General features: G+C 40.8%; 1 protein-coding gene across 3 annotated transcripts in view; it reads right to left on the reverse strand.

The window, feature by feature from the left end:
* rad18 (RAD18 E3 ubiquitin protein ligase) overlaps positions 1-14,611 on the reverse strand; it is a 285,566-nt gene that overhangs the window by 127,105 nt on the left and 143,850 nt on the right. For all 3 annotated transcript variants that reach the window (XM_043708545.1, XM_043708543.1, XM_043708544.1), the window contains 2 exons: positions 2,012-2,085; positions 1,866-1,926 (listed from right to left, as the gene is read on the reverse strand). In XM_043708545.1, the coding sequence (XP_043564480.1) occupies positions 1,866-1,926; positions 2,012-2,085 (135 nt within the window). The remainder of the gene's footprint in view (positions 1-1,865; positions 1,927-2,011; positions 2,086-14,611) is intronic.

The raw sequence follows: 14,611 nt of genomic DNA on the forward strand, positions 1-14,611 counted from the left end.
TCTGGGTTTTTATTCGATGGAGTTTAGAAGGATGAAGTGGGGATCTAATTGAAACTTACAGACTACTAAATAGCCTGGACAGAGTACATGTTGGAAAGATGTTTTCATTGGTAGGAGAGACTAGGACCCGAGGGCATAGCCTTAGAGTAAAGGGAAGAACTTTTAGAATGGAAATAAGGAGAAATTTCTTCAGCCAGAGAGTTGTGAATCTAGGGAATTCATTGCCACAGAAGGCTGTGGAAGGCCAGGTCATTGAGTATATTTAAGACTGAGATTTATACAGTCTTCAGAATCAAGGGGATCAAGGATTACAGGGAGAAAGGGGTTGAGAAATTTATCAGCCATGATTGAATGGCAGGGCAGACTCGATGGGCTGAACGGCTTAATTTCTGCTCCTATATCATATGACCAAAACTGATAATCATATCATCGTCAAAATTACATTGTTGTTTGTGGGACCTTGCTTTGTACAAATTGCATGCTGCTTCTCTGACATTACAACAGTGACTACATTTCAATAAGGTTGCAAAGCATTTTAGGATATTCCGACGTAATGGAAAGTTATAAATAAATCCAAGGTTTTTCCTTCTTTCCTTCAACAAGTCTGAAATTGTTCAACTTCAGTCTCTAGCGGTACTTTGGACTCAGTCAAATTAGCTTCTACTTTTCGCAGTTGTGCATCTCACATTTCCAGAAAATGAATAAGGAACAAACTAGTGTATCTCCTGGACCAGTCCAAACTCAGAATGTTCTCCAAGTGCTCTATAACCAATGAAACATAATTTGATGTGGTATCACTGTTGTAATCTATGAAATAGTATTCAAGCCAATTTACACACAGCAAGGTCAAACAAACCACAATTAGATGAATGCCTAGATAATCTGTTTTTAGATGTTGGATAATTACTGGTCAGGACCCCGGAGAGAATCTAACAACAGTGGCTTGTTGCTGTTATTGGGAATTTGTTGTGCATAAATCAGCTACTACATTTCCAACATTACAAAATGAGAACACATCCTGGGATTCTGAAAAGTGCTTACTTATTCATTCTCCCACTTTGTCCCCGTAATCCTTGATCCCCTTGATACCTACTTCAGGAGTTGTTCTGGTCATGGATGAGAATCAGAGACACTCTGTTCTTCAGCACTAGCACCAATTACAGTGGTAGTGTCCCTGCCTCTGTACCGAGACACCCAGGTTCAAGTCCCATGTGTTCAAGGAGGGGTGTAATAACATGTCTGAACAGGTTGGTTAGAAAATGTCTGTGGCAAAGCTGGCATTTAAGCTTTTTAATATCCATGGAACCATTTTTCTAATAATGGATTGCTTCCAGAACCTCTCAAAACAGAAAATGAGGCTATTCAGCCCACCATGCTGATGTTGGTTCTATGAATTTTCCATTTAACTCCATGCCTCTTCTCTTTTCCCATACGCCTACATATGATCCCTCTATAGTCAAATTCTCCTCTGGACGCGACTACTTAATCTGTTTCTACCACTGTTTTAGGCATTACATTTCAGACCATCACTCGTTGCTTTATAAGGAAATTTCATATTTCCAATTCACTTAAATCTTTGTTCACTGTATTCACTTACCCAACCACCAGTTGAAATCTTCATTCTTACCAAAACCCTTCACAATATTGAATAGCCCTATTAAAACTGCCCAGGGTCTTCTCTACGTTAAGGAGAGTAAATCAAGCTTCTCTAGTTTCTCCATTGAAGCCAAGTTCCTCATAATGCTAACATTCTAGTAAATCTTCTCTGTATTCTCTCCAAGGTTGCAACAAGGTTGACTTTACAGTGAGTCATGCCAAAGAACTTTTGACTCTCCAAAGTATGAGTAAAACAATCAGGTACTTACGATAGTCTTTGTGGACCTCATCAATTTCTTCTTCTGACTGGTCCTTTGTGAATTTCATCATCTAACAAAAATAACTGAAATGTTTTATTTTGCTTCTCTAGAAAGGGTAAATTTAGAAACTTAAAAACGCACTGAACAAGACTCACATTTTCACTTGCTTTACTTTCAAGCTGAGCTTGCGTCTTCTCATTCCTTTCAATTTCTCTAGCGATCTCAGAGGCTGTTTGAAAAACACAATTGAAAGGATTATAGGTATGAACTAACCAGAAATGAGATAGGACATGAATGACTGGGGATGTGAAAGTTGTGCACATATATCCACCTGGAACATGCCTTTCAGTCAAAGGTCTACAAATCAAGCAACTGCACAAAATCCAAATTATGATATCCTAAATGCAATTGGATCACATGCTTATAAAGATTTATATAGAAACACTGGACAGTACCCTAGGGCAGGATTTGTTAAGATACAAAGTCAACTAAATGGCTCTTGAGAAGGCACAAGACAAGAATTTATTGCTGTAGGTTTTAGCTGTGACCAAAGCTACTTCAGTCAAATGATGCGTTGCGTTAGGAAGTCATTGGCTTGAAAGATGCATTGTCAGTATTGTCTCCTGGATCATTTGGCATACTGGAATCAATTCACTTAAGGAAAAAAAAAAGACATTTACGTCAGAAATATCTTAATGTTGTCCATTATGCCTCTTGTCCGATTCATTATCATCACTTCAAATTGCTCCCATTACAATCAAAACTTGAGTCTGGTGCTAGGCAGCTCTAAATGCTCTCCATGCACAGCTGCAGAAAAACATTTATAAATGTAGACCAGAAAAGTTTTGTATACTTCAGGATGGTGTTGAATAAAAATTCACTCACCATTGTTGTTTTAGAAAAACCCAAGTAACAGCACTCTTCTCCTTGAAGGAAGGGAATAAGCATGGCACACAATTCCTTTACCATCTTGGTCACCTTCCCCTCATTAAAAACATCCCGATTCTACCTAGGTCAATGAAGGCAAGAATGAAGAAGCAACTCTTGGGCTCCTCCTGGTGGCACTGACAGTCACCAAGGATGTGACTACCAATCTGGATCTCTAACTGGAACACTGCACTCAAGGATTGAATAAATCAGAAAGCTCTACAATACACATCTATATTGAACTCAAAAGGCACACTCTTTTGGAGAGTGAAAAACATTCTTCCCACAAACTCTGCTGTTTTGATTCAATATTTTAAGAATAAAAACATACGTATATTGCTCGACTGGGAAAGAACTCAGTCCCAGAAATGTTATGTGTTAACCTTTCCACGGACAGAATGTTTAATGCAATTTGCAGTATTTTCTCTCCTTTCCATGACTCTAAACACCTGATTTACAAATAATAACTGAAATATTAATAGGTGAAAGTTTTCATTTAATCACGAATTGTGCACTACCAATTTTCTCAACTTTCTCTCCTGTCTGTGGGTAACCCATATTGAGTGGTTAATACAGAAAGCATCCCTATCACACCTGACCAGTTCAACACTCAAGGACATGCAGCTTACAAAGGTTTTCTGGACAGTAATTTGCACATACAAGCATCACCTTTAAACTCAGGCCACGTCAGGCTACTTTTATAGTCACCGCCCATTCTAACATGAACTCTATATGGCTAGGGTCTATGGTCGGGGGCAAACGAATATTATTCTATCACTAACAAAAACATTGTTCAAGGCTGCTCAATTGAACAGAGAACTTTACTCAAAGAAGTGAAGGTGATTTATTGCCTGGAAGAATTAAGCTTTATTTTTCCAGGGGAATAAAGGTCACAAAATGTCATTAGGATTTAAATAATTACAGAGGGTGATTGATTGCTAACATCCAATGCTCAAAGCATAATCCAGTTTGTAAAGCAATTATTCACAAAGGAATTCAGAAGGAAATAGGAGAGGGGACAGAAAACTACTAACACATACAGCCTTTGATTTGACTCGCTTTTTTTTAAGGTTGGAAGGGACTAGTTATAAGATTTTGAGCTGGTGACAGAACCAAGCAAACCACACATCACATATGTTTTAATTAAGCACAAATTAGTTGTGTCAATTTGTAATTTATTTTATTCACTAGTAGGACATGGGTGTCCCTGGCTGGGCCAATATTTATTGTCCATCCTTAGTTGCCATTGAGAAGATGATAGTGAGCTGCGATCTTGAATTACTGCAGCCCATGTGCTGTAAGTAGAAAAACAGAAAACAAAATCTATTAAGAGCAAAGAAACATAAATCCATGTAAAATATTCCAGGTGCAGACCCTTTGTTCGGACCCAAGTCCATCTCTCGCTGATACCCACTGGCTCACTGACGGAGTGACCCTTTCATTCAAAGATCTCATCCTTGTATTCATATCCATCCAGGCCTCACTCTATTTGAAAGCTCTACAAAATCTGCTATGTGTGATTAAATTCCTCAGCTTACATCAGAATATTTTAAATTCCCTCTTGTTGTACATGAAGATAAAGCAGAACAAAATTGTCTATTGTCTATTAACTTTGACTGGGACATGACTGGAACTCAGCTGCTTAAGCTGTCCAGTTATGGGGCTGCAAAAAATAAACCATGTCCAAGAAATGTTACCTTTAAGATGCACGTCGGCATGCATACATGTGTGTGGAGTCATGAATCAGTCTTAAAAGGACTGCACAGTGCAAAAGAGGCAGCCTTGCATGACAAACCGAGGAAACTTTGCTGCTTACTTCAAAGAGAATTCTGATGAGCAAAGCTACTGAAGTAACAGCAGCCAGTCATTGCTACATTAGAGGAAACATTCACAACTAGCTTCAAACATGGACATTTGATACAAGGAAGAAACATAGAACAGGATGCTTGAATTGTTTGTTTTAGAAGGTTTGGTAGTGCAGTGGTAGACAGTCTCTACCTCTGAATCGGGTGCCTTGGTTTCAGTCTCACCTCCTTAAGTGTATCACAACATTGCTCAAACAGATTGATTAGAAACATATCTAGAACAGAATGCTTCAACCATCCCTTTGACAAATGTGTCACATTTTTAATGGACAAAGAGAGAGATCAGTATAAACTGTCCTTTTGTTTTAAAAGAAAATGGAAATCAAAGGTCTCAGGAGACTGCATATCAATAACAGAAATCCAATAAGTGTGTGTCTTCTGGAACAGTTGCTGACACTCAGTTACAGAACTCGTAACAAAGAAACTAAAGTCGATTCTGTACACTTCACACTGAGCCACGAGCTACCAAAACATAAGTCTTTGACTGTCAACAAGGCACACTCAAGGCTTTCAAACAAAAACAGAAATTGCTGGAGAAACCCAGCAGGTTTGGCAGCATCTGTAGACAGAAAGCAACTGTCTCAAATCCAGTAAAAACAGGTTACTGGAAACATTAACTCTGTTTTTGTTTCTCCACAGATATTGTCAGACCTGCTGAGTTTCGCCAGCAATCCATGCCTTTTATTACAGATTAGATTTCCAGCATCTGCTGTTCTTTGTTTTATATTGCAGTCTTAAGTTTTCCTTTGGGTGCTTCTAGCTTGCACAGATGCTAGCACCTGGACACCCCGTGCTGGCCTCCTACCTGCCCTAAGTAGGGCCTGTGCCCGAAACGTCGAATCTCCTGTTTCCTGGATGCTGCCTGACCTGCTGTGCTGTTCCAGCAATAAAGTTTCAACAGATGCTAGCACGACTTGCTTAGCACATAGCCCGTATGAAGGCAGATTAAGAACAGCAAGGCTGAACATGCTGGTGACAATTTGGTTCCAAATTTAAAGTCATGTGCAGTCTGGCCATTGCTCAGAAAATAACGAATAGCGGAATCATCCCTTCATCCACAGGAACCATCATTCTAACTTATAATTGACATTATTACAATACAGGTAGAGCATCAATGCTCAAAGTCAAAACATGACATTGCAAAGGCACAAAAGATCTGAATTATGCAATAGCCAACAATTGAAAAACACAACCAAGTGGGGAATTCAGTGTTGGAAAACGGAGGCAATACCTGCAGGTGGTTGGGGTCTGGATGCACTGTCCAACAGTGTGGTGGGGGCAGATTTCATTGTGGATTTCCAAAGAGAATTGTATCATTCTCTGAAGAGAAAAATACTTGCAGGGCATGGGAGGAGCAGTAGATAACTTCCTCTTCTAAAGAGTCAGCACAGACATGGTGGTTCAAAGATCTCCTTCGATGCTGGAACCATTCTGGTTCAATGATTCAAAAATATAGTTCCCTCAATCCTATTTCTCAATGAGTCCCATTCACTCACTTGTGTGTGCTTACCTACATTTGATCTTGGCTTGAAAACAACTGAATTTTAACATATTTATCTTTATTCATTTTGCCCCGTCTCAGCTTCACAGCCTCCTTCAATCCCTCATGATATCAGCAATTCTCCAACTCTTATGCAATTCCAGTTTACATCTTCTCTATTGTTGTGGCTATTGTTCCAGCTCATCAAGGTCTTAAACTCTGGAATACACTGTCCATAAATACATCCAACGCTATCTCTCTTTCCTCCTTTAAGATACCTCTCAGAATAGAACTGCCCAAACTGTAGTCACATACCAAAGTGATGTTGGCCTCAAGTATGTTCCTTCCTTCTCCTCTATGACTTCCAAATATTCAAATGGAGTCACAGAGTAAGAAATTCAGAAAGCACCGTCTTAGAACCAAACTTGTTCATCAAACTTTGGGTCATTTGTCCTCACATGGCTCAGTGTCAAGTGTTTTCTGCTAATTACTCCCCTTTCATGGTCTTAAAAGGACTGTAAGTCGGTGTTGTCCTGTGGGATGAATTTCCTCTCTATTCTTGCTGTTCTGATATAACAACAGAACATATATAACACACGTACTATCCTTACTCAGTTTTAATGCCAATCACCACTTTGCCAAAGTTCAGTTACTAATAAAAAAGGACTCGTTTTCACAAGTTTTTTTTTATTTTAATCCATTTCCTTATGACCAAAAGTAAATTCTACAATGAACCAGAATTTGAGCAGAACAATTCAGGTTGAAACTCCAATCGTCTTGGAACTGTGACTTGGAAGTTCTGGGATTTACATATTAATCACTCGCAACCTGCATCTCCATTCTAAGTGATTAAAGACTTAACAGCAATCTAGGTTTGTGCAATACATCGCATCAGTTGTATGACACTTTGACCTCTTACAATGAATTCTGTGTCCTATGATCCTGCCCCACTATTTACCTTACGAAGGAGCAGCGCTCCAAAAGCTTGTACTTTCAAATAAACCGGTTGGACTATAACCTGGTGTTGTGTGATTTTTAACTTAGTCCATCCAAATCCAAAATCGGCAATTCCACATCACCTCTTGAATGAGACATTAAAATGAGGATCTGCCTGCCTTTTCAGGAGGATATACAAGATACCACTGCACTATTTCGAGTAACAGCAGGGGAGCAATACCGAGTGATGTGAACCAATATTTGTTACTCAAATCAACAAAAACAGATTATTTGATCAAGACCACCTTTCAACTTGTAGGAGCTTACTATTTCAAATTGACTGCTATACTTCCTTCTGTACAATAACAACCAATTTGCTTTTAAAGTGCTTGAGCATTTACTTTATGAAAGTGACTGTATAAATGCAAAACTTCTTTTAAACCAACACAGTCAAGCAGAAGTTTATTAACATTTTCTACTTTTTACAAGAAAATACACTTTATATTGTAATCTGCTCATACCGCTGAAAATGGGATCTCAAAATAAGCATTTTTAATTGGTAAATGCTGGAAATCGTCAGGTGGCATATAGATCCTTCTGCTTTCATTTCCGACTTCCAACATTTGGAGTACTTGGTTTTCGTTTGTAATTATTGTCTAGCCCATTATCTGCGAGAAAACCAATTTTAAATATCTGAAAACGAATTAGAAAAGTGAAAGAACTGATTTAAACAAGTCAATTGGCATATGGATTCATCATTTTCTTAGTCAAACATATTATGTGAGATAAAAAAATGACCACTGACTTTTGAATTCCAATATCTGATTTAATACTTATTAATTCAAAGGATAAATAATGCAACCACCAATGGTTTAAGAAATAAATTGAATAACCATGGCTTCAGATTAAATTCACACCTCAAGAACATCACTAGGATTTTAAAACTGCATATTGTTTTACCTTCCATTATATTGGATTCCATTCTCTGTTAGTTTTCTACATGTGTTTCTGCATAAGAATGCCAATGATTTTACAGAAGTCGCATACTTGATGTTGCGCCTGTATCATGTGTTTTTTTAACAGGATTAGCAGGTAATAAAATTGCTTTATCCTTCAGTAAAATTATATAACTGGTTCCTTATTGTTTCTGATGAAAGCAGTTAACTATGTTTCAAGTGGGGTAAGACACAGCCATGCGTTAAAACTTAAATCTGTGCTGTAATGAACTGGGGAAGTTAAAATGAGGAAACCGACTCATCTCACTCCCCCACCCCCAGTTGTAACAAATAAATTAGCAGTATTACTTATAAAAAAAGAGACATGCAGTCAAAGGTTATCAGGACAGAATCACAAGAACATCCAGGTTAATTGCCAGGCTTTTATTCAAATTTTACCCAGGTAAGTTAACTATTATTTGTCAAGATGTTGCTATGGAGCATGCAGCAGTGAAAGGTTCCCACCCTCTGCTTTTTGTCAGTTCAAAATGCCATAATACGTGGAAATGCTCTGCTCAGTCACTCACGACCTGCCACCGGTCCAGTCTGAAACTTGCATCTTTCAGGACCTGGCCAGTTCATTCTGTGCAGAGTTGCTGGTGGACACTGAAATTCCTCCTGCCCAAAATACATTCTACACATAGTTCAACGTTAACAAGTTACGTGAAGCATCATCACTACCGCTGTGATTGTCCTTCCAACATTACATCATTTTACTATAAGACCATAAAGTATAGAAGCAGAACTAGGTCACTGAGCCCATAGAGTCTGCACCACCATTTGATGATGACTGTTAATTTTCTCAACTTCATTTTCCTGCCATCTCCCTTTAACCCCCTGACTAATCAAAAACCTAACCACCTCTGTCTTAAATAGACTCAATGACTTGGCTTCCATTGACTTTTGTGTCGAGGAGTTCCACAGATGAACCAACCTCAGGATGAAGAAAATCCCTTTCATCTCAGTTTGAAAGGGTTATCCCTTCACTCTGAAGCTGTGCCCTTGGGCCAAATCTCTCCTATTAGTGGAAACATCATCACCATATCTACTCTATCCTGGCCTCTCAGTATTATTTAGGTTTCAATCAGATCTCTGGCGCCCCTCACCCCACCCCTCAGTTCTTCTAAACTCCATCGAGTAAAGAACCAGAGTCTTCAACCGCTCTTCATATGATAAGCCCTTCATATGAAAAGCTATGATAAGTCCATTCCTGGGATCATACTTGTGAATCTCCTCTAGACCTTCCAATGCCAGCACTTCCATGTTTAGATGCAGGGTTCAAAACTGCTCACAATATTTCAAATGCAGTCTGACCAGAGTCTCGTACTGCAGAAGCTGTTGTACCTTTTAGAGTCACATAGCCATAGAGATGTACAGCACGGAAACAGACCTCCGGTCCAATTCATCCATGCCAACAATATCCTCACCTAATCTAGTCCCTTTTGCCAGCACTTGGCCCATTTCTCTCCAAATCGTTCCTCTTCATATACTCATCCAGACGCCTTTTAAACGTTGCGATTGCATCAGCCTCCACCACTTGATCTGGCAGCTCATTCCATACAAGCACCACCCTCTGTGTGAAAAGGTTACCTTAGATTCCTTTTATATCTTTCTCCACTCACCCTAAACCTATGCCCACTAGCTCTGGACTCCCCTACCCCAGGGAAAAGACCTTGTGATTTTATAAACTTTTAAGGTCAGCCCTCAGCCTCCGACGCTGCAGGGAAAACAGCCCCAGCCTATTCACAGCCTCTCCCTATAACTCAATCTCTCCAAGCCTGGCAACATCCTTGTAAATCTTTTCTGAACCCTTTCATGTTTCACAACATCATCCCTACAGGAGGGAGACCAGAATAGCTTGCAATATTCCAAAAATGGCCCAGCCAATGTCCTGTACAACCACAACATGACCTCCCAACTCCTATACTCAATGCTCTGACCAATAAAGGAAAGCATACCAAACTCCTCCTGCTTTTGCCTTGCTAAAAACCAACTAAACCAAATGCTAACCTTCAGAGAATCCTGAACTAGGATTCCCATTTTCCGTTGCTCTTGATTTCCGAAGCCTTTCTCTATCTCTAGAATAGAAATCTACATCTCTAACAAAGTGCATAACCTCAAACCTCTCCACAATGTATTCCATCTGCCACTTCTTTTCCCAATCTCCTAGCCGGTCCAAGTCCTTTTGGAGCCTCCCATCAACTCAATACTACCTGCCCTCCACCCATCTTTATGTTATCCACAAACTTAGCAACAATGCTCTCAGTTCCTTCTTCCAGATCGTTAATGTATAATGTGAATAGTTACAGTGCAAACACTGGCCCTGCGAAACTCCACAGATCACTGGCTGCCATCCTGAAAAACACCCCTTCATCCCTACTTTCTACCTACGTCCAGTCAGCCAATTCTCTCTCCATGCCAGTACCCTAAAGGGTTCTCATCTTATTTGGCAGCCTCCTGTGTGACATCGTGTCAAAGGCTTTCTGAAAATCCAAATAGATCGCATCCACTGGCTCTCCTTTGTCTAACTTGCTAATTACTTCCTCAAAGAATTCTAATAGATTTGTCAGGCATGGCTTCCCCTTGATGAAACTGTGCTGACATAGCCCTATTTTACTGTGCACTTTCAAGTACTCCACAATCTCATCCTTAATAATGGACTCTAAAATCTTATCAATGACTGAGATGAGACTAACCAATCCGTAGTTGCCTGTTTTCTGCCTCCCTCCCTTCTTAAACAGAGGTGTCACATTAGCCATTTTCCAATCCACTGGCACCCTCCTTGACTCCAGTGATTCCTGAAAGATTATCACCAATGCCCCTACTATGTCCTCATCTTTGTCCTTCAGAACCCTGGGGTGTAGTTCACCTGGTTCGCTATCACTCAAACACTTTAATCCTGTCTTATTCTGTTCTTAACTGCATCGATTAACACCTAAAATCTGCTTTTCCAAAAGCAGTAATGTTCTAATGCTGCTGCCAATATTCCTTTCAAAATCCAGGACTCATAGATCTTAATCCCTTGCCACTCCTGGTACAACTTTTCTAATCCATTCCAGGTCATGATACATAATATTCACATCCCAGAAAGTCAGGGAATATAACATAACAGGAAGTTTTTCTAAACTATTGTACCTACGCCACTCTCTGGAACAGCTTTATAATTAGACCTATGACCCTACTGTTTTCACATATCCCTGTATATTTTCCCTTTTCAAGACCATACAATGTCTAATCCTTTATTAAACAACATTATTTACTCTATATCATCCTGTTAGGGACTGTATTCCTGATCATAACATCCTGCGCTTAAAACATTTCCTGATTGGTCTCTAGTTATTTTGACATACAGCAAATGTTTTATTTACCGGACCTATGGGAACAGGAGTGTGCCAGTTGATCAAATATTTCCAATAATCAAGTGGTTCACATAATCAATGTTTAAAACAGATACTAAGTAATAGAAATGTAATGGAGGCATTATAGACATCACTGCTATACCTCATTTACAGCATAAATCACTGAAATGATGCAACTTTGCCTTGAATAAAACTTACTGACATAGTAATGTCTGTGTGGAGCAGGAAAATTGCCGTTTCGGGCAAAACCCAGGAATAGAGTGAAGGGCTTTTGCCCGAAACGGCAATTTTCCTGCTCCTTGGATACTGCCTGAACTGCTGTGCTTTTCCAGCACCACACTAATCTAGAATCTGGTTTCCAGCATCTGCAGTCCTTGTTTTTACCTAATGCAAACTGTGTGGCATTTGAGATATATATTTTTGCTGGTTTATTGACAGTGCCAGTTAAATCGAAGTTTGCTGTAAACCAAACATTTTTCCATATCCTGTTTAAAATCCCCTATTCTTACAGCGTTATCCTTCTTGAAATAGATGATGTGCGCAACTTCTCTGGCCCAACAGCATGTCGTAAAATTTCCATAGAATCCCTACAGTGGGGAAGCAGGCAATTTGGTCTGTCAAGTCCACACCACCTACCAGAAGAGCATCCCACACAGACCCAACCCTGTATGCTATCCCTGTAACCCTGCATTTTCCATGGCTAATCCACCTTGCCTGCACATCCCTGGACACTATGAGTAATTTAGCATGGCCAGTCCAGCTAACCTGCACATCTTTGGACCATGGGAGGAAACTAGAGCACCCAGATGAAACGCGTGCACACAGTGAGGGAGTGTTCAGCTCCACACAGACATTCGAGGGTAGAATTGAAGCCGGGTCCCTGGTGCTGAAAGGCAACAGTGCTAACAACTTAACCAATACGCTGTGCTGTAAAGTCATTCCGGCATTTCTTATTGTTTTCTTAATTTAGTTCTACCTGCACAAATTTGGAGCACAAAAGGTAGGACATATCTGCTCTGGATAATTACCATCCTATTAGTTTATTCTCAATTACCAAAGTGATTAAAACGTCTCATCAACAATGCTATCAAGCAGTACTTACTAATCAATAACCTGCTCTCCAGTGCCCAGCTTGAAGGCTCATAACAGCCTTGGCACAAATACCAACAAAAGAAACAAATTTCAGAACTGGGAGAATACAGACCACCCTCAACCACAAAACAGCATTTGGCTGAGCGTATCAAGAGATTTTAAAAGCTGAAGTCAATGGAACCAGAAGAAGAATGTCCACTGGGTGGAGTCATACCTAGCACAAAGGAAGGTGGCTGTTTAAGGCCAATCACCTCAGCCTGGGATATTGCTATAGCAGTTCCTCTGGGCAGTGGTCTCTCACCCTAAATGGCAGTAGAGCAGCACGCTCCAACCAGAACTCATTTGCTCCATCTGTTACTTTTCTTTCTTTTTCCCTCACTTTTCTCTCGTGTTTATTTTTTCCTCTTCTGCCAGCGCCTGGAGAGGAGCAGGGATGGTGGCCAGTGGGCCCAGAGTGAAGATGGCTACAGGTTGGAAACAGGTGGAGCCTGGTCAGACCATGTAGAAGCCCTTATAGAAAGATTGTAATGTCTATCTTTTTAGCTTTATTTTTTATTTTCCTAACTTAGATTAGGCATAATCGGCAACGTAGTGTAACTTTTTTCTTTATTTTCCCAAATTTTTTGTACCTAAGATTTGTACCTGGGTACTTTGTACCTAACATGGCATTGTACACCTTTCACTGTACCCCTGTTCTTTTATAACTTGAATACACGTGACAATGAATCTAATTCTAATTCTAAGCCCAACCTTCTTCAGCTTCTTCATTGATGACCTTCCCTTCCTCATGAGATCAGAAGTGGGAATGTTCACTGATTAGTGCAATGTGTAGTTTCCACTAGCAACTCTTCAGACTATGAGGCTGTCATGCAGCTACACTTGGGCAACATCCAAGTTGGGAAGATAAGTCACAGATGCATTTGTCTCACGCAAGCACCAGTCAGTGAATATCTGCAACAAGAGACTGCTGGACCACATTTCCTCTTGATACTGAATGGCATTACTGTCACCACTGGATATCCAACCATCTCTGACACCTCCCTCTCCTTCCTGGAACTTTCCATCTCCATACATCCAAGTTGGGAAGATAAGTCACAGATGCATTTGTCTCACGCAAGCACCAGTCAGTGAATATCTGCAACAAGAGACTGCTGGACCACATTTCCTCTTGATACTGAATATCCAACCATCTCTGACACCTCCCTCTCCTTCCTGGAACCTTCCATCTCCATTTCCAGCGACTGACTCAACATGGACATAAACTTTAAATCCAACAACTCCCACAGCTACCTGGACTACACCTCCTTCCACCCTGCCTCCTGCAAAAATGCCATCCCTTATTCCCAATTCCTCCACCTCTGCCACTTCTTCTCCCAGGACGACCAATTCCACCAAAGAACATCCCAGATGGCCTCCGTCTTCAAAGGTCGCAATTTCTCCTCGCACGTGCTCAATGATGCCCTCCAGCGCATCTCCTCCATCCTTGAATCCCACCCCACCAATCACAACAAGGACAGAATCTCCCTGCTCCTCACCTTCCACCCGACCAACCTCTGGATACAACCCATCATCCTCTGCCATTTCCGCCACCTACAAACAGACCCCACCAGCAGGGATATATTTCCCACCCCACCCCTCACTGTGTTCCACAGAGACCATTCCCTCCGTGACTCCCTTGTTAGATCCATGCTCTCACCAACCCACCCTGCACTCCCGGCACCTTCCCTTGCCACTGCAAGAAGTGGAAAACCTGCACCCACAACTCTCCAAGGCTTATATCCAAGCCCCCAAAGATACGTCTACATCCGAAAGAGTTTTACCTGCACTTCCAAACGCGTCATCTACTACATCCGTTGCTCTTGATGTGGTCTCCTCTACACTGGGGAGACAGGACGCCAGCTTTCAGAACATTTCACAGAGAATATCTCTGCGACCCACATGCTAAACAACACCACAGCCCTGTGGCTGAACACTTTAACTCCTCCTACTACTCCACCAAGAACATGCAAGTCCTGGGCCTCTTCCACTGCCAAACTCTAGCCACTCGACACCTGGAGGAAGAATGCCTCATCTTCCGCCTTAGGACCTCCAACCACTCAGG

The sequence above is a fragment of the Chiloscyllium plagiosum genome, chromosome 18, assembly GCF_004010195.1.
Source record: "Chiloscyllium plagiosum isolate BGI_BamShark_2017 chromosome 18, ASM401019v2, whole genome shotgun sequence".
Lineage (NCBI taxonomy): Eukaryota > Metazoa > Chordata > Chondrichthyes > Orectolobiformes > Hemiscylliidae > Chiloscyllium > Chiloscyllium plagiosum.